The 22,910-nt window shown below is 48.3% G+C and overlaps 1 protein-coding gene across 1 annotated transcript in view; it reads left to right on the forward strand.

Moving 5' to 3' along the window:
- The window catches only part of hsdl2 (hydroxysteroid dehydrogenase like 2), a 106,628-nt gene that overhangs the window by 32,517 nt on the left and 51,201 nt on the right, over positions 1–22,910 (forward strand). The window contains 2 exon segments of the mRNA XM_038805599.1: positions 9,131–9,229; positions 15,899–16,013. Of these exon segments, the coding sequence (XP_038661527.1) occupies positions 9,131–9,229; positions 15,899–16,013 (214 nt within the window).

A 22,910-nucleotide genomic window follows, 5' to 3' on the forward strand; every position in this document is an offset into this window, starting at 1 on the left:
CAGAGGGTGATCCCTCGCCCCGTTACCGGGGAAATTCGTACTCTGTCGAGGTCACGGGAAATGGATGGTCCACACCTCGTGATCTTTGCGGGGGTTGTAACACCACCGATTCAATTTTGGATGGAATGGTGGTTTGCACTGCTGCCACACTGCGCCAGGGACTTGGGTTCATTTCCGGCCTTGGGCGACTGTCTGTGCGGAGTTATCACTTTCCCCCGTGTCTGCGTGGGTTTCCTCCAGATTCTCACCATTCCTCCCACGTCCAAAGATGTGCAAGTTAGATAGGGTTGCGGGGATCAGATGGAGGGTGGACCTGGGCGGAGTGCTATTTTTTTTGGAGGGTGGGGTGGTCGTTGCAGACGCAATGGGCCAAATGGTCTCCTTCTGAATTGTCAGGGTCCTATGGTTCAATGGTAGCTTTTGAAATTGAATTGGATAAATACCTGGAGTGAAAATTGCATGAATACCGGGTAAGAGCAGGGGACCAGCATAGGCTTTTGTGGGCTGAATGGCCATCTACTATTCTGTGATTGCGTTAAGATTCAGTCATTTCCATGCAGTGCACTACATTCCTTGTGTAATTGAGGTTTGTATGTATTCTCTTTTAAATCCTGGTCCATTCCCTGCATTTGACTTGATCTGGTTTCCTTTTCGAAGCTGAAAAGACTTCCAGTCAGTCCTCAACCGGTGTTGTATGTGCGGCAGGAAGCACCTTTCTTGCCAGGCCCTGTTGACAGAGCTGGCACTCAGCTTGATGCTGTGACCGGTATAATAGATAGAAACGCCAGCCAATTGCCCTGCCTTGTCTTCCAGCGGGTTTGAATGGGTGAGGTGGTTCGTGCCGGTTACTTGGATCAGCATGGAGGCTAAGATGCATTTGTAGCCAGTTACGAGGATACGGATGACCGGATGATGTATGCCAGCTCATTGGCAGCTCCAACACATGTTTAACAACAAAAATTAATCAGTTCCTGTTTCAATATTTGAATAGGGAGCAAATTAATATTTGCAAAGGTTGCACTGCGTATCTGCCTCGGTGATTTTGATGAATTTGGGTTCCTGATTGCTCGCTGTCGCAATCTCTCTGCAGCCACAAGCAATTCTTATTTTTAGTCACAAGCAAGTTATTTAAACACCACATCTTGGACAATATAAATGATAAACCAGATGAGCGTTTTCCAAATTTATTATTTCGGCTTACAGTACACATTGCGTTTGAGCTGAAAAAGTACCTTGCGCTCTGGACTCTCAGGTTTGATATCTAATCAGCGTGGTGTTGCCAGCCCTCCGTGAAATGCCACATTTAGACTGTACCGCCCTGAGGTTAGGATGACAAGTGTACGTCGTGCGTTGTCTCCCTCACACTGATTCCTATACGGAGAATCCAGTTGGAAAATTGTGCACACGCTGAGGATGGGGGGTGGGCTCTTCCCTCAAAGTCTTGTCCAGAAGGGGCAGCACGGTGGTGCAGTGGTTAGCACTGTTGCCTCACGTGCGCCGAGGTCCCAGGTTCAATCCCGGCCCCGGGTCACTGTCCGTGTGGAGTTTGCACATTCTCCCCGTGTCTGCATGAGTTTCGCCCCCACAACCCAAAGATGTGCAGGGTAGGTGGATTGGTCACGCTAAATTGCCCTTTAATTGGGAAAAAATGAATTGGGTACTCTAAAGTTATATTTAAAAAGAACTAAAATAAAAAACAAGACTTGTCCGGAGATTTATCAGTAAATCATGTGGAAGGGTGTGAAGTTGTGGGCAGCACGGTAGCATGGTGGTTAGCATAAATGCTTCACAGCTCCAGGGTCCCAGGTTCGATTCCCGGCTGGGTCACTGTCTGTGTGGAGTCTGCACGTCCTCCCCGTGTGTGCGTGGGTTTCCTCCGGGTGCTCCGGTTTCCTCCCACAGTCCAAAGATGTGCGGGTTAGGTGGATTGGCCATGCTAAATTGCCCGTAGTGTCCCAAAAAGTAAGGTTAAGGGGGGGGGGGGTTGTTTGGTTACGGATATCGGGTGGATACGTGGGTTTGAGTAGGGTGATCATTGCTCGGCACAACATTGAGGGCCGGAGGGCCTGTTCTGTGCTGTACTGTTCTATTACTACTCCTCAAAAAGTTAGGATTTGCCCGTTTTTAATGGTGTGCTAAACCCTCGTTGCTGACGGACAACCTCTCTGGCCCTGAAAATTGAATTTTACATTAATGTCGGAGATTTGCTCATCGGTGTCTTTTGGAACTTGCACACTTCTTAGCTGCTCAAAATGATTTTTCTGTGGCAAGGTTACTGAAAGATTACGGATGTGTGTAACAGCTGGATCCCGGCAAGGAGTCATTGGCCCAGACTTTACTCAGCCACAAGCCATCAGTGCCAGCCGTTCATTATGCTTCCACTTGGCCCACAGATTCCCTATGGCATTTTGCACCGAGACTTGGTTATGATTCAAACACCATTTGGATGTGGCATCTTTTATAGGAGATCATGTGGCCTGTGTCAATAGGGCACACAATTACCCTTAACCAGTTAGATGGAAAAATCCGGACTGCATCCGGCAGAGTCTGAACAAGGAAGTCTCAGAATCTTATATTTTTTTTTAAATATAAATTTATTGTACCCAATTCATTTTTCCAATTAAGGGGCAATTTAGCGTGGTCAATCCACCTAACCTGCACATCTTTGGGTTGTGGGGGCGAACCCAATCAAACACGGGGAGAATGTGCAAACTCCACACGGACAGTGACCCAGAGCCGGGATCGAATCTGGGACCTCGGCGCCGTGAGGCAACAGGGCTAACCCACTGCGCCACCGTGCTGCCCCTAAATTTTTTATTTGATGCCAAATTATCTTAAAGGAAAGAAAGACCAGGAGAGGCCACAGAGAATGGGATTAAGGGAAAGAAGGGTGAAACTATTCAGAATAAAGAATTAAAAAAGCAATGAATGAGGGGGTAGCATGTTGCGCAGTGGTTAGCACTGAGACTGTGGTGCTGAGGACCCGGGTTCGAATCCCAGCCCTGGGTCACTGTCTGTGTGGAGTTTGCACGTTCTCCCCGTGTCTGCGTGGGTTTCAACCCCGCAACCCAAAGATGCACAGGTTTGGTGGATTGGCCATGCTAAATTGCCCCTTAATTTAAAATTCAAAAATTTAAAAATAAAAAAAGATTTGAAGGAATGAGACTGCACACTTGTAAAAGTACATTTTCAGGACCAGAGAGCTTTTCTAGTCATAATTAAGACATATCGTAATGTAAAATCCTCGCCGTGATAGGCAGATAAACCGCTTCCTCCTGATCCTACTGTGCGACAGAGGGACAGATGGGTACCAGTAGCAGTGTCGTGCTTCAGAACCCTCTCCAATCCTCCAATTCGGGCCTCGCGCGCATCCCAGATTTTCACTCTTCCGCCATTGATGGGCGTGCCTCAGCCTGGCCCGAAGCTGTGGAATTTCCTCCCGCCACCTCTTCCTCCGCCTTTTAAGATGCTTCTTGGAGGCTGCATCTTTGAACCAAGTTTTTGGTCACGTGGCTTAATTGCTCCTCAGCTGGCACGTGTCAGACTTCCCTGTGAAGCACCTTGGGATGTTTTGCCACTTCAAAGACGCTACCTAAAACCTCCAAAGAAAAGCTTCAGCAACCAGAACACCACAAAATAAAACATCGCGGGAGCCTGACGTATACCTGGCGGGCAGATGGTGGCATTGTGGTATTGTCACTGGGCTAGCAATCCAGAGGCTCAGGCCTGGGGACATGGTTTCAAATCCCACCACAGCAGTATGGGAATTAAAATGAAGTAGTAACGCTGAAATTGAAAGCTGTTCCAGTAATGGATAATCGCAACAACTATTGCCGATTGTTGTAATAATCCATCTGGTTCCTTCCTTTTGGGGAGGAAATCTGCCGCCCTTGCTTGGTCCGGCCTACATGTGATTCCACACCCACAGCAACGTGGTTGACTGTTATTTGCCCTCTGATATTACCTCACGGGTCACTCCAGTTCAAGGGCAATTAGGGATGGGTAACAAATTCTGAACTTGTCACTGGTGCCCATAAAAAGAATTTAACTCATTTTGCCCAGAGTTGGGGCATTCCTTTCTATGTGATGCAAATACAATGGGCGACACAGTGGTTAGCACTGCTGCCTCACAGCGCCAGGGACCCCGGGTTCAATTCCGGCCTCGGGTGACTATGTGCGTGGAGTCTGCACCTTCTCCCCGTGTCTGCGAGGGTTTCCTCCGGGAGCGCTGGATCCCTCCCACAGCCCAAAGGTAAGCAGGTGAGGTGGCTTGGCCGTGATGAATTTGCCCTTAGTGTCCAGGGATGTGCAGGTTGAATTGAAGGGTCATTGGGATCGGGTGGGGGGGGAGTGGGATTGGGTGCAGGGCACTTTCAGAGGGTCGGTGCAGACCTGATGGGCCGAATGGCCTCCTTCTGCACTGCAGGGATTCTATGATTCTATAAAGTAGGGAAATCCAATCTACAATTGTTTCAGCAGTAACTGACTTTAATTTGACTCCCCCCAACACAACATCCTCTCTCTCTCTCTGCAATGGAGCTTGATTGTCCTGTGTTTTCATTTTGGATTTCTGAATCTGTAATTGTTTATCTAATTGGGAAATAATTTGACCACAACATTCTGCAGACTCTGGTCTGTTGCTACTTATCGAAAATTCTATTAATAAACTATAAGCAAAGAGATTTAAAATTCCAAACTTCGGAATGTTGTCTGTGCAAACATGACATTGTCAGGAGGCCTTTGCAAAGCAGCAGTTCCTGCTTGGGGTTGGAGTTTATTGGCAAAAGATTTGACTGTCTTGCTGCTGGCCTTTGAGGTTCTGTACACCCCCTGGAGGCAATTATTTCCTTGCATTGGGACAGCTGGAATATCTTTGACGTACTCTTTCCTTACTGTTGTTGCATTTTGATTCATCTCACGTTCACGTTTCTACTGTTCTTGGTCCTCCCGTCCACTGATGCCCCGTGTCAATAACCCAAAACCAGTCCATTCTGCCAAGTCATGACTGCCTCTTCACCTCTCCTTAGTTTGATCACACTGACCAGCAGCACATACAGATACTTTGCCCCTGACCAGTCCGAGATCCACGCCCTTCTGCAAATCTATATAGTGGATTTGTGTGTATGATTCCATAGAATTTACAGTGCAGAAGGAGGCTATTCAGTCCATCGAGTCTGCACCGGCCGTTGAGGCACCAGATTCAACCCCACACTTCCACTCTATCCCTGTAACCCAACCAAACTCTTTTTTTTGGCCATTAAGGGCAATTTAGCATGGCCAATCCACCTAACCTGCACATCTTTGGACTGTGGGAGGAAACTGGAGCACCCGGAGGAATCCCACGCAGACACGGGGAGAAGGTGCAGACTTCGCACAGACAATGACCCAAGCCGGGTATCGAACCTGGGACCCTGGAGCTGTGAAGCAACAGTGCTAACCACGGTGCTACCGTGCTGCACTTATGTGCTCTGCACTGTCTATAAAGTCGATGTACTTCTACCCAAGGGGCCTTTGACTTAAACTTTGGGCTTCTTCACTTAAACTTTGGGCTTCTTCACTTAAACTTTGGGCTTCTTCTCATTGTTCTTCCCCTTGTTTGTGAGCAGGCTTACGCCTCTTGTAACATTCACCATGCTAATTGCACGGTACCACATGCAGAGCTTAGATCTGATTTGTTCATTGTGGAATCGCTTAGCTCTGTCTATTACTTGCTGCTTATGCTACTCGGCCCACAAGTAGTCCTGTGTTGGCATTTCACCAGGTCGACACCTCATTTTTCGACATGCCTGATGTTACTCCTGGCATGCTCTCCTGCATTCTTCATTCAACCAGGGTTGGTGCTAATGGGGGATATTGCAGGCCGTGAGGTTACAGATTGTGGTTGAGTACAATTCTGCTGCTGCAGAAGGCCCACAGCACCTCATGGATGCCAAGTCTTGAGTTGCTAGAACTGTTTCAGTTCTACCTCATTTAGCACGGTGGTAGTGCCACACAACAGGTTGGAGAGTTTCCTCAATGTGCAGACGGGACTTTGTCTCCGCAAGGATTATGCGGTGGACCCTTCTACCGATTAATAATAATCTTTATTAGTGTCACAATTAGGCTTACATTAACACTGTAATGAAGTTACGGAGAAAAGCCCCTAGTCGCCACATTCTGGCACCTGTTCGGGTACACAGAGGGAGAATTCAGAATGTTCAATTCACCTAACAAGCATGTTTTCCGGGACTTGTGGGAGGAAACCGGAGCACCCAAAGGAAACTCATGCAGATACTGGGAGAATGTGCAGACTCCGCACAGACAGTGACCCAAGCCGGGAATCGAACCTGGGACCCTAGCGCGGATACTATCATGGACAGCTGCATCAGGTTGATGAGGATGAGGTCAAGTATGTTTTAGTTCTTGTTGGTTCCCTCACCACCTGCTGCAGTCCCAGTCTAGCAGCTATTGTCCTTTAGGACCCGGCCAGCTCTGTCTGTGGTGTTATTACCGAGCCACTCTTGGTGATGGACATTGAAGTCCCCTCACCCAGAGTATATTCCGTGCCCGTGTCACCTTCTAAGCTTCCTCTAAGTGGTGTTCACATGGAGGAGCACTGATACATCAGCTGGTGGTGGCCGGTACGTAGTAATCAGCAGAAGGTTTCCTTGCCCATGTCTAACCTGATGTCATGAGACTTCATGGGGGACAGCATGTGGCACAATGGTTAGCACTGGGACTGCAGCGCTGAGTACCCAGGTTTGAAACCCGGCCCTGGGTCACTGTCCATGTGGAGTTTTCACATTCTCCCGTGTCTGTGTGGGTTTCACCCCCACAACCCAAAGATGGGCAGGTTAGGTGCATTGGTCACGCTAAATTGCCCCATAATTTGGGGGAGGGGGGGGGGGGGAATAATTGGGTATTCTAAATTTATTTGAAAAAATGAGACTTCATGGGGTCCGGATTTGATGTGGAGGACTCCCAGGGCATCTCCCTCCCGACTGTATCCCACTGTGCCGCCACCTCTGCTGGGTCTGTCCTGCTGGTGAGACAGGACATACCCAGGAACGGTGAGAGTGGTGCCTGGGACATTGTCTGTAAGGGATGATTCTGCCAGTGTGACTATGTCAGGCTGTTGCTTAACTAGTCTGTGAGACAGCTCTCCCAACTTTGGCACAAGCCCCCAGATGTTAGTAGGAGGACTTAGGGCAGCACGGTGGCGCAGTGGTTAGCACAGCTGCCTCACGCCACCGGGGTCCCAGGTTCGATCCCGGCCCCGGGTCAATGTCCGTGTGGAGTTTGCACATTCTCCCCGTGTCTGCGTGGGTTTCGCCCCCACAACCCAAAGATGTGCAGGGTAGGTGGCTAGGCCACGCTAAATTGCCCCTCAAGGGTTTGTAGGGTTGGCAGGGCTGGGTTTGCCGTAGTCGTTTCCGGTGCCTGGGTCCATCTGGTTTCATTCCTTTTTTGTGTTTTTGTCGCGGTTGAATACAACTGAGTGGCTTGCGAGGCCATTTCAGAGTCAACCACATTGCTGTGGGTCCACATTTACTCTCTCTCATGTAAGCCGAATTCTTGCAGTGGCGCCGGCGGGGGGTGGGGGGGACGACGACCTTTCTATAGGCAAGTACAGTATTGGTCTCTGTATGCCAACTCCTGAAATCAGAGTCTTGCCTTGTGAGGAGCTGAGGGTGTAGATGCACGCACACTGACATCCGTGCCTGTCTCGTCCATTTGCAGCACGTTCACCTCCTGAGTCAGGAAATCCTGGATTCGATTCCCACTCCGAAATCGAGGCGCTGCCCCATTCCAGAACTGAGGGAATGCAGCATCGCCGGAGATTCTTTCCTTCAGAAGAGGGCAGCACGGTAGCACAAGTGACTAGCACTGTGGCTTCACAGCGCCAGGGTCCCAGGTTCGATTCCCCGCTGGGTCATTGTCTGTGCGGGGTCTGCACGTTCTCCCCGTGTCTGCGAGGGTTTCCTCCGGGGGCTCCGGTTTCCCCCCACAGTCCAAAGATGTGCAGGTTAGGTGGATTGGCCATTCTAAATTGCCCTTAGTGACCAAAAAGGTTAGGAGGGGTTATTGGGTTACGGGGATAGGGTGGAAGTGAGGGTTTAAGTGGGTCGGTGCAGACTCGATGGGCCGAATGGCCTCCTGCGCTATATGTTCTAAGAGCTGTTAAACATCGAGCGAATGTGAAAGATCCACGGTGTCATTTTAAAGAAGAGCAGGGGAGTTCTCCCCAATTTCCTGGCCAGTGATGCCCCCCTACCCCCAGCCAAGCCAACACCTGGGATCTTGCTGTGCACAAATGGGCCGCTGCGTTTCCTACATTACAGCAGTGACTGCACTCAAAAGTACTTGGTTGGCAGTCAAGTGCACTGAGGTTGTGAATGTTGCTATAGAAATGCCTTATTCCGTCAGGGGTTGTGCCTTGGAGCATGGAGCCGTTTCGACTGTTCACTTTAATAAAGTTTATGGATGTCACTGCTCTTTATTGGCTGTCAGAGATAAAGTTAGTTTCTTTTTCCACCCACTGTTTACTGATGACGATGCTGTGTAAGTAAACCTCAGATGAATGACACTGTTCAATTGAAGTCCATGTCTCAGTGATTCAAGCTTTATTGGCTCCGACTTTGAGAGTGAATGTACATTCTCACTGTACACTGCAGTCAGTAACGTTATACGCTTCACAACCCCGCGTGCGGCTGGTAAAGTTGAACTTTCCAGCACCAGTTTATAAGCTACAGTATTTCTTCCTTTGATGCAGGCCGAGCCCTTGACAGACGGTGCCATTGTAATGCGAAGCATAAAGCAGGACCTTTTCACTCTGTTGTTGTCATCTGCCCCTTTGAATAGAAGGTTGCTGCCAATGACGTCGGTGTGAATTACTCAGTGCAGTTGGCTGATGAATGTTGACTGGCCCATAATGGCTCGATCGTCACCAACACCAACCTACTTCAGCTTTAGAAATCAGACAAATGTGTTCTGTCCTTTCAGTTTCTGTCTTTCTGTTTTGTTTGGCTGAAAAATGGCCTTTGTGATGGACATGGCTATCACCCGGTCCCCCGGGGTGAAGGAAGCAGCTACCACATCTCTTTCTTTTGTCCGTGGGCATTGTTCATTTTTCTTTTTCTTTACTTTTCAGTTGAAGCTGCCGGCGGGAAGGCTTTGCCCTGTGTGGTCGATGTGCGAAATGAGCAGCAAATCAGTGAGGCGGTGGAGAATGCAGTGAAGACCTTTGGAGGTATAGTGAAAACAGTGACTATGTGTGGAATGGCAGGGGCGTGATGGCTTCCGTCTGCGAGGAACTGATCAGCTGATGAGATTGGGCCTTGCGGAATGCACGGCCTGGAGGTGTGGTGGAGGCAGGTTCAACTGAGGCCTTCCAGAGGCATTAGATGATTAATTGAATAGAAACAATGTGCAGGGGTACAGGGGAAAAGGCACTCAGTCATCATACCCATTTGGAGAGTCGGTGCAGAGGTGATGGGCTAAATGACATCCTTCTGTGCCGTAATAATATTAACTAGCAGCAAGAGTAGGCAATTCAGCCCCTCGAGCCCACTCCGCCTTTCAACACCATGTTCACTATGTTTTGTCTTTCTGTTTTGAATGTTTGGTTGAAAAATAGCCTTTGTGATGGACATGGCTATCACTTGATCTCCTCCGGAGAACGGAACCATGGCTGAACTCGTCTAGGCCTCATTGCCACCTTGCTGCCTGCTCCCCATAACCCGTCATCCCGTTACTAATCTATCTCCTCAAATTTGTGGAGGGTTCCAGCACCCATTCCACTTTGGGGTAGAGAATTCCACAGATTGGAATTCCACCCTTTCGGTGAAGTAATTCCTCCTCATTTCTGTTTTAAATCTATCCTCCCCTGAGCCTAAAACTATAATGGGGACAGTGTGCAGGAAAAATGGCACAAAGTCAAAAAGCTCATTTGGGGAGCCAGCTCAGATACAATGGGCCGAATGGCCTTTTGCGCCGGATCAATTCTGTGATTGCGTGTGCTGTCTTAAACACCTGGTGGCTGGTCCATTCGTAGGCCGGGCTGAGTTTGCACACAGACATTCGGCTTGAGCAAGAGTCATCCCGCTAGAGCATAGTTTCCAAAACACAGATATGTATCCTAACACCATCCTGTGATTCATTGTTCTAAGCATAGGCACTTATGAAGGTCAAACGAGAGGACGGATAACACGGGTGTAGAGGGGGAAGAGTTATTTTTCAAGCTTGTGATTTAAATACGGTCTCTTTGGACAGGAAGGAACCGAAGGAAATGGGAATAGTGCAGGAAAGTGAAGTTGATGTGAAGTCACAGTCTGTTGGAATGGCAGGGCTGGGTGACAAATGCCTGCTCTGGTTACTTATATTCCCATGAGAAATAGGAGCAGAATTAGGCCACTCGGCCCATCGAGTCTGCTCTGCCATTCAATCATGGCTGATATTTTTCTCATCCCCATTCTCCTGCCATCTCCCCATAACCCCTGATTGATCAAGAACCTATCTATCTCTGTCTTTTTTTTAAATAAATTTAGATTAGCCAATTATTTTTTCCAATTAAGGGGCAATTTAGCGTGGCCAAATCACCTACTCTGCACATTTTTGGGTTGTGGGGGCGAAACCCACGCAGACACGGGGAGAACGTGCAAACTCCACACGGACAGTGACCCAGAGCCGGGATCGAACCTGGGACCTCAGCGCCGTGAGGCGGTTGTGCTAACCACTAGGCCACCGTGCTGCCCCATCTATCTCTGTCTTAAAGACACTCAGTGATTTGGCCTCCACAGCCTTCTGCGGCAAAGAGTTCCACAGATTCTGCGGCAAAGAGTTCCACAGATTCACCACCCTCTGGGTGAAGAAATTCCTCCTCATCTCTGTTTGAAAGATTTGTCCCTTTCGTCTGAGATGGTGTCCTCTGGTTCTAATTTTTTTTTCAAGTGGAAACATTCTCTCCACGTCCACTCTATCCAGGCCTCGCAGTATCCTGTAAGTTTCAATAAGATCCCCCCTCATCCTTCTAAACTCCAACGAGTACAGTTTGAGCAGAAGAGTAACAAATGTTGATTTGTGTAAATTGAATCATGGAAGGCTAAAGCTTTTTTTTTTCAACGTGAATTAAAAGGTATAACTTGGGGTTCAAAGTGGGCGGCATGATGGCGCAGTGGTTAGCATTGCTGCATACGGCGCTGAGGACCCAGGTTCGATCCCGGTCCCGGGCCACTGTCCATGTGGAGTTTGCACATTCTCCCTGTGTCTGCGTGGGTTTCACCCCCACCACCCAAAGATGTGCAGGGTAGGTGGATTGGCCACGCTAAATTGCCCCTTAATTGGAAAAAGATAATTGGGTACTCTAAATTTAAAAAAAAAAAAGATGGCTCAAAGTCAGTCCTGAAACATGTTTCCTGATATAATCCTTTGACTATCTGGCAGGTTTCATTCACCTTTCTTTGCTGCAGTATGTACAGTCCAGGACCTGTGCACAATGCTTATCTCAGGGCAAAGACTTTGTCCTGGAGATGCACAGGAATGGCGAGATGTGTGTGGGTGTCCTGTCTGCTGAATAGAATAGGGCATGCATGGACCACTTGCCCTGAACGGCCTGTTACTGCATTGTAAATTCTGCGTAGTTCCTCCCTTCTCTGACATATGTTCAAACACTTAAATATTGGTTCCTAAACCTTGACTGTGGGAGACCAGGCGATGAGAACTGTGTGTTGGCAAAACTAGCGGTCTGAGTTGTTGCTATACAAACACAGAGTTAACATAACCTCGATTGCAGTGACACACAAGTCGTTGAGTACAGTATGTCTGCACTTTAAACGTATTAGAAATATCCTACCAGCATTCACCAACAATTGTATTTTCAATAATGTTGCCCGATAACGTTTCAGTGACTGCATGAATAATGTACTTGTCCACATGTGCATCCTCTCTTCACCATCTTCATTCCCTTCTCCAAAGAGCAGAGAAATATACCAAAACAACAAAAACTTGCATTTATATCCCGCTATTAACCTCATAAATCATCCTGAGCAGCTTTGCGGGAGTGTTAGCAGAAAGGTGTATAGATTGAGTATGTTTGAACTGTTACTCTGCATTGAAATGGAGACTGAGCAAGTCAGCTGCAGGAACCAATTTCCCCGCTCAGTTACAGTAAATCTATCTGTGATCGGGCAGCGCAGTGGTTAGCACTGGGACCGTGGGGCTGAGGATCCGGGTTCGAATCCCGGCCCTGGGCCACTGTCCGTGTGGAGTTTGCACATTCTCCCCGTGCCTGCGTGGGTTTCACCCCCACAACCCAAAGAGGTGCAAGCTAGGTGGATTGGCCACTCTAAATTGCCCCTTAATTGGAAAATAATAATTGGGTACTCTAAATTTATTTTTAAAAAATCTATCTGTGATTAATAGTCCAAAACCCAGCCTGGTGACCTGGACTCTTCTTCCCCCCCCCCCCCCCCCCCCCCCCCGCCCCCGTCCCCGTCCCCGTCCCCACACAATGATGTCCGTCAACAAGCCATTGGTAATAGAGTTCGTCAGAGACCTGAATGCCAACTTTATGAAATGAAATGAATGAAAATCGCTTATTGTCACGAGTAGGCTTCAATGAAGTTACTGTGAAAAGCCCCTAGTCGCCACATTCCGGCGCCTGTCCGGGGAGGCTGGTACGGGAATTGAACCGTGCTGCTGGCCTGCTTGGTCTGCTTTAAAAGCCTGCGATTTAGCCTGGTGAGCTACATCATCTTTAAACTTCTTCCATCCCCCCCCCAACACCACCACCTTATGATGCAATGTTTTATCCACTTTATAATCAGTTAGTGGAAATGCGCCGGCTGACTGACTTGTTCTCAGCAGTGTAGAAAGCACAAGGTCTCCGCATGCCAGGCCCCAAAGTAAGGCCGGGGCCCTCCTTTTTTAAGCGGGGTCGTGTCTAAATCTGGGAAACTGTCCGAGGTTTATTTTTGCCAAACCATAATGAAATGCTGACTCTCCCTCAATGTCAACACCCACGCAGTTTCTGGTCAGTTACCTGTCATTGCTCTGCGCATCACAGTGTTGCCAGGTTGACAGCTGGGTTTATGATGACATTGGTTCCCCAACAGCGAGAGCCTCTCTGGGAGACCTCACCAAGTTCAGACTGTGGAACTTAGCCATCAGCGGTTTGGATGGGGGCAAGTGATGACTTTCGTAGGGATTTGTTTCCCCACCCATGTCATTTGCTCCTCCACCTCCAGAGGTTTGTAGGTCACCTCATTAACGGGGACAGAGCTTTGCTCTCTGACCCTCCTTCCCTGGACTCCTTAACCCCTCCAATGCCAGCCCTGGCTGAGTGGGTGGCTCCCTGACCTCTCACTGATCAGGTTTTAGGCTCAAGCCCCACCGCAGAGATTGACATAATCTAGAATAGCATTCCCAGTGCTGTGCTGAGGGAGTGCTGCGTTTTCAGAGGCGCCATCTTTTAACTGAGACATTAAACTGAGACGCTATCTGAAAACTCAGGTGGACATGAAAGAGCCGAAGAAGAACGGGGGACTCCTTCCTCTATTTTGAAGCAGAACGGGGGACTCCTTCCTCTATTTTGAAGAAGAACGGGGCACTCCTTCCTCATGTTCTGAATAACCCGTATCCCTCAATGCGCACCCCAAACTTTGCCTGATCATTACCTCCATTGGTTTTTGTTTGTGGGAGCTTGCTGTGCACGATGGCACAGTGGTTAGCACTGCTGCCTCACACCCGCCAGGGACCCGGGTTCAATTCCAGCCTCGGGTGACTGTCCGTGTGGAGCACTTTCTCCCCGTGTGTGCGTGGGTTTCCTCCGGGTGCTCCGGTTTCCTCCCCCCAGTCCAAAGATGTGCAGGTCCGGTGGTTTGACCTTGCTAAATTGCTGCTTAGTGTCAAAAGATGCGCAGGTTAGGTGGGGTTGTGGGGATGGGGTGGGAGAGTGGGCTAGGTAGCTCTTTCAGAGGGTCAGTGCAGACTCAAGAGGCCGAATGGCCTCCTTCTGCACTGTAGGGGTCTATGGCTCTATTTGGCCCCATGTTACGACGCCTACAATTCAAAAATAAAATACTCCATTAGATCAAAAGTGATTTGGGATTCCGCGAGGCCCCGAGAGCTGTGACATCAATGTGAATCCTTTATCTCTCTTTCTGCGTTTGAACCCAAGTTTTCAACCAAGCTTTCGCCTGCTTCTTAAACGCCTCGTGTTGTTTCTTCTTTCCCCATATCCCATTTCATGAAACCACTTCAGAAATGATTTGATTGGCCACGCCAAATTAACCCTTATTTGGGAAAAAATGAATTGGGTACTCTAAATTTATTTTTTTAAAAAGAAAGGAGTTTTATGTTTTAAGGCGCTGTGTAAAATGCCAATTATTGTGCAGTAGCAAAATGTTCTACTTGGGTGGGGGGGGGAAAAAAAGACAGCATCATTTGTCAGGATGATTTCTTGAGGTACCTGGGCAGGTTACCATTGTATCATCAATGCTCCATGGCATGAGTATCGGGGTTCATGACCTTTACATCATCGCCATTCTACACCATGTGGTTAGGATTGCAGATATAGAACAGTACAGCACAGAACAGGCCCTTCGGCCCTCGATGTTGTGCCGAGCAATGATCACCCTACTCAAACCCACGTATCCACCCTATACCCGTAACCCAACAACCCCCCCTCCCTTAACCTTACTTTTTAGGACACTATGGGCAATTTAGCATGGCCAATCCACCTAACCCGCACATCTTTGGACTGTGGGAGGAAACCGGAGCACCCGGAGGAAACCCACGCACACACGGGGAGGACGTGCAGACTCCGCACAGACAGTGACCCAGCCGGGAATCGAACCTGGGACCCTGGAGCTGTGAAGCATTTATGCTAACCACCATGCTACCGTGCTGCCCCTAATATAGTTTTCTTTTCTTCAGCATCTGCCAAACATTTGATGCATACGGCTGAATCAATGTATTGCTTTCCAAATCCATGAGGTTTAAATTTGAAACAAAACAGGAATGCCAGTAAGGACACACAACCGAGCAGACCAGGAGAAGGTCCGAAGTTAGAATTTGATTGGTGCCAAGCTTTGTACACTTGCTTGGATTGGTTTTCCAATTAAGGGGCGATTTAGCGTGGCCAATCTGCTCATCTTTGGGTTGTGGGGGTGAGACCCATGTAGACACGGGGAGAATGTGCAAACTCCACACAGATAGTGACCCGGGGCCGGGATCGAACCCAGGTCCTCGGCCCCGTGAGGCAACAGTGCTAAGCACTGTGCCGCCCTGCTTTGCACACACAGTTAACTTGTTTTGGTGATGTTACTTGTGAGATTGGTGTTGGCTGGTCAGAATACCTGCCAAAGTCCCCTGTTCTTCCATTAGCTCCTTGGGGTATTTCAGATCTAAACGATGACACCCTCTGGCGCTATGATGCACTTTGGCACTGGAATGTCCGCCTTAGATTATCTTCTCATGTCCAGCAGTGGGGCTTGAAGCCACAACCTTCTGACACGTACAGCTACTGGACCGGTTTAGCTCAGTTGGCTGGGCAGCTGGTTCGTGATGCAGAGCCAACATCGTGGGTTCAATTCCCGTACTGGCTGAGGTTCTTCATGAAGGCCCCACCTTCTCTACCTTGCCCCTCGCTTGAAGTTAAATCACCATCTGTCAGCTCTCCCCCTCAAAGGGGAAAGCAGCCCATGGTCATCTGAGACCAAGGCGACTTTACTTTTTACTACCACTGGGCCAGGCCATCCGTGCTCTCAACTGGACCCTACACATTGGAGATCAAATTGAAGGTGTGGTAGTTGGGATGCTTGGCATCTCCAGAAGAGTTGGGCAGTAATTGGGCGGGCCAGCTTTGAGCAGTGCCTAAACAGACTATTTTGGTGACTGTCCTTTTTCTTGATTCCAACAGGCATAGATATTTTGATAAATAATGCCAGTGCCATTAATCTAACTGGTACCCTGGACACATCGATGAAGAAAGTGGACCTCATGATGAATATCAACGCAAGGGGTACTTACCTAACGTAAGTACTGTCAATGCCACACATGCTGAGCTCAATAATTGCTCTGGGCGATAAGATATATTCTTGACACGTGCAACATGGTAAGGAAAAGACCACATCTGTACTGTGATTGCAGGAAAGTATTTTATTGTGAATATTACAACCACCTGCATTCAAACCGCGACTTTAATGCGGTGAAATGTGCCCAGGTGTATCACGGGAACATTATCAACCTGAAATTGACACTGGCCCACTTACAGAGATGAATGAGGACAGATGCCAAAAAGTCAAGGCGAGAGATGTTGATGATCTCCACGAGGCGGTAAAGGTGGAGAGTTTTAGGGAGGGAATTTCAGAGCTTGGGGCGCAAAGCAGCAGCAGACACGGCTGCCAGCGGTGGAACAATGGAATCCAAGGATGCACAAGAGACGTTAACTGAAGGAGATCCGAGACCTCTGTTTTTAAAATATAATTTAAAGTGCCCAATTCTTTTTTTTCCCCCCCCCAATTCTTTTTTTTCCCCGATTTAAGGGTCAATTTAGCGTGGCCAATCCACCTACCCTGCACATCTTTGGGTTGTGGGGGTGAGACACACACAGACACAGGGAGAATGTGCAAACTCCACACGGACAGTGACCGGGGCCAGGATCGAACCCGGGGTCCTCAGCGTCGTGAGGCAGCAGTGCTAACCACTGCCTCACCGTGCCGTCCTTACTTTGAAAGCAAGGATAAGAGTTGTTAATTTCAGTCAATTTCAGTTAATTCAGAGCCGTGACAGTATTTCTCTGCAGAAAAAACATTTGAGAAAAGGTTTCTTTAAATTGGTACTGAAGAGTTCAAACCGCGTTTTGCCAAATTAAAAGCGAGGCAAGGTATCCCTTTCGTCTCCACATATTTTCGATAATTTTAATTGGATACTGACGGTGTTTGGGCAGAGAATTCCCTGCCTTTCACCAGTGCTACTCCGAGCCAGGCAGCAGGAATATTCAGGAAGGCAATCCCAGATTACAAATCCCCCTGAGACCCTCCCCGGCTCCTTGGCTTGCTTCACTGCCTGCTGCATTACTGAACAGTTTGGTAATTTGTTTGTGGAACAGAACAGGGGAGTCCTTAACCACGCAAACTGCGAGACGCGAGTGGAGAATGATTCTTCCATCAATTACCACACATCTTGAGGCAACAGGCTCTAAAACTGATGGGGCGTCACAGTGGCTGACACTGCTGCCTCACAAACTGGGTTCAATTCCGACCTCGGGTGACTGTGTGTGTGTCTGCACGTTCTCCCCGTGTCTGCGTGGGTTTCCTCCGGGTGCTCCGCTTTCCTCCCACAGTCCAAAGATGTACAGGTTAGGTGGATTCGCCATGCTAAATTGCCCCTTAGTGTGCATAAAAGGTTTAGGTGGGGGTGGCGCAGTGGGTTAGCAAAGCTGCCTCACGGCGCCGAGGTCCCAGGTTCGAACCCGGCTCTGGGTCACTGTCCGTGTGGAGTTTGCACATTCTCCCCGTGTTTGCGTGGGTTTCACCCCCACAACCCAAAGATGTGCAGGCTAGATGGATTGGCCAGGCTAAATGGCTCCTTAATTGGAAAAAATGAATTGGGTACTCTAAATTTTTTTTTTTTTTTTAAAGTTTTGGTGGGATTATAGGAATAGGGCTGGGGATTGGGCCTAGGCAGGGTGCTCTTTCGAAGGATCGGGTGCAGACCCGATGGCCGAATGGCCTCCTTCTGCGCTGTAGGGTTTCTATGATTTCTACGATTGGAGAAAACGTGGATGTTGATAGTTGCTTCTGCTTGACTTTTTGAAACTAATGTCATCATTATAGCCACACTCCCCTTTCCGCCGAATCCTACTATACTGTACAGTCTTCAGCTGATAATTACTGCACACGGCTTAGCCGAATTCTAACCATGTTGCTTGTCTGGGCACTACGGTGCCACTTTCTTGGTTTTAGCTTCATAATCGTGTCCTGTCATGCTGACAGCCAAGTCACTGCATCAAGGATTTAAAAACAATCTTTCCTGGAATGTTGGTTTGAGGGGAGGGCTGGGGAGTTTCGTAAACTATCGTAAAAACCCCATCTCGTTCAATAATGTCCTTTAGGGAAGGAAATCTGCCGCCCTTACCCACTCTGGCCTGCATGGGACTCCAGACTCACAACCATGTTGTTGACCCTTAACTGCTCTCTGACGTGGCCTAACAAGCCACTCAGTTCAAGGGCAATTAGGGATGGGCAATAAATGCTGCTCCAGCCCAGCAACACCCACATCCCATGAATACAGGTAACAAAAAGCCCCTTCCACCACCCTGACTTGGAAACATATCGGCCATTTTTTCACTGTCGCTGGGTCAAACTCCTGGCACTTCCTCCCTAACAGCACTGTGGATGTACCTACACCAGATGGACTGCAGCGGTTCAAGAAGGCAGCTCACCACTAACTTCTCGAGGGCAATTAGGAGAGGGCAAGGAATGATTCCCACATCCCAGAATGAAATTTTAAATATTATAACTAGAATAAATATTCTCATTGCCAACCGATGATTTGTGCGGAATTCACATTCGCCCTTTACTAATGCACACTCCACCCCTCTTTACGTGGCCGAGGAACCCATATCCTGTTCATGTGCAAAAAGTTTCCGCTCTCTAAGATTGATGCTTCTGAAAACTGACCTGCCTCTTTAATCCTTTTCAAATTTTAACATTTGAGTGTAAATTTTCCATCCATATTTTTCCCACCGGCAGGCAAAAATAAGTTTTCACTTTCTTTTTGAAGCTCGTCATCAACTGGGGCTCTTGTGGAGTAAAATCTCTTTCTTATCCCTCTGAATGAAAGACTTCATAGACTCCTTGCAGTGCAGAAGGAGGCCATTTGGCCCATCGGGCCTGCACCGACCCTCAGAGAGAGAACTCTACCCAGGTCCACTCCCCACCCTATCCCCATAACCTCACCTGCGCATCCCTGGACACTAAGGACAATTTATCACGGCCAATCCGCCTAACCTGTACATCTTTGGACAGTGGAAGGAAACCGGAGCACCCGGAGGAAACCCACGCGGACACGGGGAGAGCGTGCAAGCTCCTCACAGACAGTCACCCAAGGTCGGAATCGAACCCGGGTCCCTGGCGCTGTGACCAGCAGTGCTAACCACTGTGCCACCGTGTTGCCCCTACCCTTGCATTTCTAACAGGCGGGAGTTACCCTTGCATTTATATAACACCATTCACATCCTCAGGTCATCTCAAAACATTTTTAAGCCAATGAAGTATTTTTCAAATGTAGTGACTGACAGTTTGTAGCAAATACTGCCAATTTGCATAAAGCAAGCTCCTGCAAACTACAGTGCGATAATTGGTTTGATGAAGTTTCAGTCTGTAAGTGTTGTTGGAGATGGTTGGTACTTGGTTTTTGTTAAACTATTAATTTATGCTATTCACACCCTGAACTTTATGGTAAGGCCATTGTTTTCTGGACTGACTGTTCGGAGTCTCGCTCCTTTGGAGTATCTTGGTCACCCGACCTGATGCCATGCTTACACCATCATTCGCATCACTGTCTAATTAGCATAACCATTAACCCTTTACTCTCCAGTAATGACATCCTAGATTTTTGTGTTCAAGTTTCCTGGAGTGAGCTGGGGGCCAACAACAGAGCCATGGCAAACTCTGATTGTTTCCTTGTTGTCATCACTACAATTTTGAGCCTTTTGGTGATATTTTTGGTGTTTATCATCAATATCTTCTGAATTACGTTGTTAGTGTTCAATGGTAATGACATGGTTAAGATTTAAAAGCATTTGCGTTGTTAAAACAGGTGATGGGTATTTGTACACTGATCAATGAGGGTCACTGAAACATTGTGGGGGGTGCGGTGCTGGAGTAGTGTTGGCGGTGATCGAAGCCAATAAACTCCCTCTGACAAAGAAAGTCGCTGTGCCTTGGTTTTAACTTCAACCAGCATAGATCCAGTTAGCATTAGAGTTGTGCGCGCGCCCCGTGGCTTTACAATTCAGGTGAGACTTATTAATGCAATAGATCCCACATCGACTGGATTAATCACCCACCTCTGTCGTGGTTTCCATTAACTGTTTGTGAAGGGACAATTACTGCCCCTTTTATCATCACCTGAAGTAAATAAACTTCGAGGAGCTCCAATAGCCATTGAGGACCTATTTTCCTTCTATATGTAACGTATATATTCTGTGTATGAAGATGCAACTGAATCTAGATAAGGACATGGGGGAGAAAGGAATTGAAAGATAGGGCGATTGGGTGAAATGTTTTTTCGATATTGGGGGTGGGTCGAGGCTCTTGCGGTGCATAAACACTGCCATGGGCCAGTCGGGCTGAATGGCCTGTTTTTGTGCTGTAAATCCTGTGTAATATACATCTCCCGTCATCAGTTTCTCCTTGACTTAGTTTGTGAAAAGAAGTCTCTGGTATAAGTCACGACCCTAGACTTGGGGGAAATAAAGAGTTGAATGCACTGAAACCAAAGGTTTGCTACCAGAGCACGGTTCGTTAATGTGACTGGGTACACAAAACCCAAATGGTTTTTAAGCCGTTAAGTGTGTGCCAGACCCACTGGATGTAATATAGCCACCAGTAAAGGCCGCACGATGGAGGTCTTTGGCGTTGTGGGTGGTCTTCACCCAGAGAGTGGTGAGCTTGTGGGATTTATTACCACAGAAAGCAGTTGAGGCCAAAACATTGCATGTTTTCAAGAAGCATTTAGATGTAGCAGTTGGGAGCGAAGGATATGGGAGGAAAGGCCATGATCATAATGAATGGCGGAGCAGGCTCGAAGTGCTGAATGGCCTCCTCCTGCTCCTATTTTCTATGATTATATGTCTCTGAGCCGGATGCTCCGGGTTCAAATCCCACCCCAGGACTTCATGGCCAAGAAAGGTGTGTTCATAACGCGGCCAAACAGTTTGGCTAACAAGCTTCAAAACCTCCCAGCACTCTCCAATGGCAGGTGGTAAGAGTGGGAGCGATTCCTGCTCGGCCAGGTAACGGACGGAAAGCTGGAACCTCTGCCATCACTGTCCATAGCCCCCGGCGACAACATACATGTAACGGTGCATGTTGCCATAACAACCCAGGCTCCCTGATTGAACTGCCGAGACACCAAAGGACACGGGTCCACTCCCTAACGGAGATTCCCAAGGTTAGCTTGTACATGACGGATCTATTTCTCTTTCGATATGTTCCTTTTGCTTCCTTTCAAAATCAATAAATCCAATAAATAAAATCTCCTAAGGGCAGCACGGTAGCATTGTGGATAGCACAATGGCTTCACAGCTCCAGGGTCCCAGATTCGATTCCGGCTTGGGTCACTGCCTGTGCGGAGTCTGCACATCCTCCCCGTGTGTGCGTGGGTTTCCTCCGGGTGCTCCGGTTTCCTCCCACAGTCCAAAGATATGCAGGTTAGGTGGATTGGCCATGCTAAATTGCTCTTAGTGTCCAAAATTGCCCTTAGTGTTGGGTGGGGTTACTGGGTTATTGGGATAGGGGGAGGTGTTGACCTTGGGTAGGGTGCTCTTTCCAAGAGCCGGTGCAGACTCGATGGGCCGAATGGCCTCCTGCACTGTAAATTCTATGATAATATCATGTCCTCCGTGGTCAAGAAAACTCCAGTCTTGGGTCACTGTCTTAGTTTCCAATAGCGAAAGAGATGGTCATCAGTTAGTGGAAGAAGTCAAACTCTCTTAGACACGGGTTATTTATGAAAAGGTTTTTGAGGGGGACATCAGTCAAATCAGATTTCAGTTCACTGTTTTTCTTGTGCTGCTTCAATTCAAAAATAACATTTGTAATTCCTGGGTTTTGAATTCCTCCAATGGTCTCCTTAAACAACATCAACCCTCTAAGGCCATTGTAATCCTTAAATTCTGACCTCTTGCTCAATCCTGACTTTCAGCACTCTGCCATCGCCCGAACTCTACACTCTGAAATTCACCTCCCGAAATCTCTCTCCTCCTCCAGGGCATTCCTTAAAAACCTACCTTTCTGACTGCACTTTAGGCTGTTTTTTGAGCAGCACGGTAGCACAAGTGGATAGCACTGTGGCTTCACAGCGCCAGGGTCCCAGGTTTGATTCCCCGCTGGGTCACTGTCTGTGCGGAGTCTGCACGTTCTCCCCGTGTCTGCGTGGTTTTCCTCCGGGTGCTCCGGTTTCCCCCCGCAGTCCAAAGACGTGCCAGTTAGGTGGATTGGCCATGCTAAATTGCCCCTTCGTGTCCGAAAAGGTTGGGAGGGGTTATAGGGTGGAAGTGAGGGCTTAAGTGGGTCGGTGCAGACTCAACGGGCCGAATGGCCTCTTTTTGTACTGTATATTCTATCTCCTTTTGTGACCCGGTGTCGAATTTCTTTTGATAATCGATGCTGTGAAGCACCTTTTTGTTATACTTTGTTAACTCCATTAGTAAGACTGAACCTCTCTGGCAGCAGTGACCACAGGCGTCTCTTGTAAAGAAATCTAAGCAGGGAGCTTGACCCTTGAAAGAGGTTGCTGTGTGACTCCATTAACTCCATTAGCAACGCTAAATGTGGATCAGCATCAGTAATGTAGCGTGAAGTCTTTCGACAGTCCCTTTGATCTTAATAAGCCCAGAATAATTGGAGAGTTGGAGGAGAGGCTGGGGGGGGGGGGGGGGGGCAGCTCACTTGCCCCACCCCTCAAAGCCACCTCCAGCCCAAAGACCAGGATACCCTCAGGCGAAATCTCTCTGGCTTTTGTTGTGCAAAGACTGAAGTGGCCTCTGGTAAGGCGTCAACACAACAAGCCTTAATAACGCCTCCTCAACTCTAATCCGCTCACGGCTCTCATCTGAAATACCTTCACCAAATTGCCGACAGAACAAAGCCAGTTTCTGAGGAATGCGCCTTTCCAATGGTGAGCTTTATTCCTGCCGAGGT

The sequence above is a fragment of the Scyliorhinus canicula genome, chromosome 8, assembly GCF_902713615.1.
Source record: "Scyliorhinus canicula chromosome 8, sScyCan1.1, whole genome shotgun sequence".
Taxonomy (NCBI): Eukaryota; Metazoa; Chordata; class Chondrichthyes; order Carcharhiniformes; family Scyliorhinidae; genus Scyliorhinus; species Scyliorhinus canicula.